Source organism: Cyprinodon variegatus, unplaced genomic scaffold (assembly GCF_000732505.1).
Source record: "Cyprinodon variegatus isolate N-32 unplaced genomic scaffold, C_variegatus-1.0 Scaffold62, whole genome shotgun sequence".
Classification (NCBI taxonomy): domain Eukaryota; kingdom Metazoa; phylum Chordata; class Actinopteri; order Cyprinodontiformes; family Cyprinodontidae; genus Cyprinodon; species Cyprinodon variegatus.
The window spans coordinates 798,385-804,206 of record NW_015150515.1 but is presented as its reverse complement, the minus strand read 5'-3'; the positions used below and the strand labels follow the sequence as shown (position 1 = coordinate 804,206).

The following is a 5,822-nucleotide window of genomic DNA, read 5'->3' as shown; positions in this document are numbered from 1 at the left end:
TCTTTTGACGTTAAAGCAGGTGAGATACAAACATCGTACAAGCCCTATGCTGAAGTTTCCACTTGCTTTACCAATGCTAAACAGAAGTTATAATAATGCAGCTGCAGTACATGCATTAGTTAGCAGAACTAAAGCATCTAAATTTCTCCGTCGAGCAACATCCATTAGCTTGGATTTAGGCTCGGCTTTCTGTGTTCTCAGACATTTATTTATGCAACAGCTTGCTGGGAGATCATGACACAATAAAGAGTTTTTGGGCTCTAAATAAATGTTTGAAAGGTAGCATTTATTGAACACAATAAAATAAGCAGGAAAACGACTAAGGATTTGTATGTAGAACTTACGGCTTTCTGACACTGAACTATTTTTTTTTTTTTTTTTTTCCCAAAAAGCTTTCTGTACTTTACTTGCTTTCACTGGAAAAGTCACAGAATATGTATTTATTGTCAAATCAGCTGTGTAAGCTTTCCTCTTAGGTTTCCTATAAACAAATAAACTAAGATTTACAAAATAAATTGTAATAATACTTAAATACAGAATATAAAAACATTGATTTTGCATTATGTTCTTTATTTCTTCATACGGATAGTATCTGAAGTTAAGAAGAGAAAAAAAGAAAAGAAAATAAGAGCAAAAATATATATAAAAAAATAAATAAATTCATAAAATTAATATATATTTGGTAGACCTCTTTGGGTGAAAATGTAAAAAATTTCAGAAGGGGAAAAAGAAAGGGTAGTAAAAATCAACTACATATTTTTGTATAAATATATACAAAGTGAGGGCTAAAAGAAAAATAAAACAGGTGGAGTTGTTCAGCTACCTTGGAATTGATGGAGGATTGGACTTTGAGTTAAGCAAACAGAATAGAAAGAGTAACGGAAAACCCAGGGCAAACCAAAGTGTAAGACAATTAGAATGATATCTACCATATAATGCAGTTTGTTTACCATAGCGTGTCCAATGCCTGCGTGCTTTAGGAGAAAACAGGGGGGAGGAGAAAGAAAAAATAATGATGAACCTTAAAAAAAAAAAAAAAATCAAGAAAGCATATCTTAACCCCCAAAAAAGTGGGATAGAATTGCCTGTAGAAAAAGAAGCGTCTCAGTTTATAGGCTAAAAAATGGATTTAAAGAGTAAAAAACACTATAGATTTATATATTTTTTTTGCTTTAAAGCATCCAAATAAAGAAATAAAGAAAGCAACTGTAAGTGGCTAGTTTTTAAAAAAAAAGGATCATCCAAAAATCATCCAAAAAACAAAGTAAAAGGAGAGGATACAGTACATTTGTTAGTACGCAAGTCGCAATTTAATAGAAAAAAAACAAGATGGTAAACATTCCGTGAATGACACAGTGTTAGTTGTAGAAATCATAAAAGGTAAAGGAAAAAAGAAAAATCACTAACGAAAAGAATCAAACTGGAAAGAATTGGAAGCTTGTTAGTAAGAGAGACAAAAGTTAGCAAATCAACCTCCACTGGGGGAAGACGGGGCTTCGGGGGAGTTTTAAAGGGGATGTTTATGTGGAATTGGGAAGGAAATAAGGGAAAAGTACATCAATATTAGTATCCATGGTGACAGACTGATGTGGTCGGCAGGGCTTTCTATTAATAGGGTCTAGGTAATTTCTGAGAGGCCTTCCTTTTTTTCTGGGCACAGCCAATTATTTAAGATGACTTACAGAGAAGGGAATCTAACAGATGGCAACTGCAATACATGAAATAAGAAATAAAGATATTATTGCATGTCTTCAAACATATTTAATTCTAAAACATGAAGGTTGATCTCAAGTGTGAGGTTGTGCTTTCATTGACTTAATTCTCCTGCAAAGGAAACAAAAACCTACAAAAGAGAGCAGAAATATTTCATACAATTTGCAGCGGCTGCTTTCTGAAAGAGAAAAAAAAAGCTCATTAGGTATCAGTTAAAAAAAAATAAATAAAAATTAGTGATGTGCAGACCAATATTAAAATATCAATACCTCCAATTCTGGACTTTTGGGTTCTAAAATGGATTCTAAAATCCAAATAGGGATGATTTTGATAATGCTGCGATTTAAACTTCATTTTAACGTTATTACTTATATATAACCCAGAAACCTATTGCCTCCATTGCCAGCAGCTTGGGAATGTATCAAATATAAAATTGTGTTGTAACACATGAATCGTGATACGTATCGTACTGCCAAATTCCTGCCAACACAGAATTTGCGGCGTTAATGATGAAGAGCTGCTGTTGTTGCTGCCAGGGCATCATAGACGTCTTGTGTCAGGCTGCTTCAGGCTGGAACAAACCAGGTACAGAGGGAGAAAACCTGGAGCTTTAAACAACAAAGCAATACCGTTGCCAATGGAGTTGTTCATATCTAAAATTATAGGAGAAAATAAAGATTTCATGCTTCAATAAATAGCTCCATGAGTTTAACCTGGAGTATTGTGCATTACAGCGGCCATCTTGCTCAAGGAGAAAGGAATTTACAATTTTTAAAAGGTAAACTTCAAAAACAGTTTACTAGATGGCTATATAACAAGTTTGGGCAATAAATATTTAATTGGAAATGTAAACCAAATTCACCCAGTATTATAAAAAATTGCACTTTTTTACATTTACAAAACATGTTTGTTTTATTTAAAAAAATTACTGTATACATTTCTGATCTGTATCGCCGATAACAGCCCCTATTTTACCCCCAAAATGGATCAGGAAGAAAATTTGTGGTATTTTTCATTTTTTTTGTCCATTTCTGTTACGGTTCTTTTGGGACTCTGAGTTTTCAGTTTTCAGTTATCAGTTGTTCTGTTTTGTTGATCTTTTTAATTTTCCATTATATTCAAGCAGTCTTGCTCTCTGTTGCCCCTTTGTGCTTGTTTACTTTCCCCTTGACTTCCTTCTAGTTAGTTCTACCCACACCTGCTCCATATTCAGCTAATTAGTCCATCTTTTGTTCTGTTTCCCTTATATACTCCACTCTGTTCTGGTTCCTTGTTGTTTTTGTTGTTTCCTCATCTCCGGTTCCCCACGTCAGTTTTCCCCTGAAGTTTTCTGTTTTTTTTGTTTACTTGTAATTTTGTACTTTTGATTTTTGCTTCAGTTTCCTTATTTAATCAGCAATACTCACCTCTGCCTCCAAGTCTCTGCATTTGGATCCTCAAAAACCCTCACCTAACCGTGACAATACCTGTCTAATTTAGGACCTCTTATCAAGGAAGTTTTCCACCGGTGGAGTGGCGGCCAAGTGGTTAGAGCATAGTACTTTGAATCCGGAGTTTGTGAGTTCAAAACCCACTTCCACAGACAACCTCTTTGGTTCTCTGAGCATGACCTTTAACCCATGATTGCTCACCAGGCACCCCAAGATGGCAGCCCACTGCTCCCCATATGGATGGGTTAAATGCAGAGGTAAATTTCTCCAATGTGAGATCAATAAAGTTAAATTATTTATTATTACTATTAGACATTTTTTAAATTACATGTCATATATAATGCAAATTACATATACAGTATTAGCTGTAATGTTTATCTTTTAGCAGTTTCTATAATTTAGAATTGACTGATTTGTTATTTCAGAAATGTAAGACTTGCAAATGATCTTGAAACTTTGGTTCTGACAAGAAAAACATGCTTGTAAGTGAAACAATATTATATCTTGTCTAAACCCAGAATTTGGTTTGACCCAAAAATTGCAAAATTGTAGAAACTCACGAACCTATTATGATAATAATTGATTATATTAATGGTTATATTGTGTTATTTTAAAATATGCATCAGTGTACTTTAATAAAACCACAACAAAATAAATACAGTTAACAAAAACAAATATTCAGCCTTGAAAAATGAAACTAAAATAGAAAAGCCACCATTCTTAGATCAAGGGTATTTTGTATACATTTTTACTAGATGGCTAAAAAAACCTTTAAACCTCTAATTTTACAACAACTAATTAGTGTTAAAGATAAATAACTCTTTAAAACTAAAACATATTTTCACCATTCACCATTTTCAATGATAAAGTGACACAAAAATCATTATATCTCAACAAAACTGACGCAGTTCTTAAAAAATTTGCTATATTTAAACACACCAAGCAGAAGACACTTGCAGCTAAATGTATTATTACTATTATAGAAATGGGATGTTTGGAAAGATGTCCATCTCGTAAAAACCCCAAAGTAGATCAACTTCAGTTCATAAATATTCATACATTTTTATCTTTACACATTCAGTTTCAACAAAGTGAAACTAACGCCATGGAGGGTGGATACTTTCACAAGGGACAGAACAAAAACCAAGTGCTTTAATAAAATATAGAGAAAGCCACCAAATTGTATTTGGAGTTAGAGTCATCGTTCCAGATTCGAAAGCTGTTGAATATATTTGAAAGGGATGAATCAGAGAATCCAGAGACTAAAAGACTGAAAGCATAGGCAATGAGCTGCAGTGAGGATGATTGCCAGTTATGTAAAATGGTCCTGCCCTGAATTATGCACAATTTTACGAAAGAAAGGGACTTAGATTGATTACTAAAAAAAAAAAAACACTTTTTGAACTCGTCTATGAAGTTAAACAGCCCAGCAAATGGCTCTAGCCTTGTTTTTCCCAGTGGTCAGAAAGCTCTACCTGACCTGGGTTTTATCTCTTTGTTCTGTAAGTTGGCGCTCCACAAAAGGTGTAGGAAGAATGTGTTCATGCTTTCTGCGTGGGACAGGGATCAGAGTGGTGACCATAAACAAACTCCTCCCCAAGAGGCTACTGTAAATGGCCGACGTTAAACTTTGTGCACACCCACTCTTTGATACTCAGTCAAAGTAAAGAGCTGTCACCTATCACCCACTTCCTATAATGATGCCTCTTAATCCATTAATTAGTAGAAAAAAAGATTCAGCAGTGGGTGTGAATCTGCATTTGAGCACCGTAATTTGCTTCCATGTATCTCAGCTGCAGAAATAACAGCTTTTCGAAATGAAAGGAGGGACATAACAGAAAACCAGAAAAGTCAAAAACATGATGAATGGTTCATTTTTTTACTCAAACAGATGTATCGACTAAAAATGGGACAATAGGAGCTTTTCTTTCAAAATGCAACAACTTCTACATTCCTACTGTTTGGATTTGGAAATCATGTCTCTCAAACATCGGTTTTTATAATGATTTTAAACTCAATAGTCATAATTATAGTCATGTTTGATTATAAAGATAAATGACTTATTGCTTTGTTATCTTTCAGAAGAAGTTGAATCGGTGTATTTTAAGAAAAAGTTGTACAAAAAAATAATGTCATTTGATTTCCAGAACATTTCGCCTTGAATTATGACTGCAATTTAAAAAGCAGGAGAACTAAAATAAATGTCTTGCCAGTCTCAAGGTGGCTAGAGACTAGATGTGTAAAAAGAGATCAAGGGATATTGTATACATTTTTACTATAGGCCTGAGAACCATAATCACTGATGATAAAAAGTCATTTATTATGTTCTCAAGCAAATGGCCGACCAGATGAGGTGTTTTCAGAGGTCTAAAAAATATCTGGAGACATAACCACTGCAGAGAGGATAGAGGGGAAAGGGATATCTTCAACGAAAGGAAACCATGTGAGAATCCTATTTCATAGCTCTCCTGAAGTGACTCGAAATTGTCCATTTCTACCAGGGTGTAAGTGCTGTGTGGTTGCAGTATTTTTAGGAATAGCTTTGTGTGGCTGATGTCAAAAGTTTAAAGGATTAAAGCTTTGAATCGGGGAATTTTTAAGGCTTCCTGGTCGGAATAAGCGTAAAACTACAACAGGGGCGGATTTAGGAAATTTGGGGCCATGGGCACCGACAGGCAT

The 5,822-nt window shown here is 34.4% G+C and overlaps 1 protein-coding gene across 1 annotated transcript in view; it reads right to left on the bottom strand.

Annotated features, from left to right (window-relative positions):
- Positions 1-5,822, bottom strand: part of LOC107082797 (neurexin-1-like) — a 1,206,010-nt gene that overhangs the window by 688,434 nt on the left and 511,754 nt on the right. The window contains exon 7 of the mRNA XM_015371662.1: positions 951-974. Within this exon, the coding sequence (XP_015227148.1) occupies positions 951-974 (24 nt within the window). The remainder of the gene's footprint in view (positions 1-950; positions 975-5,822) is intronic.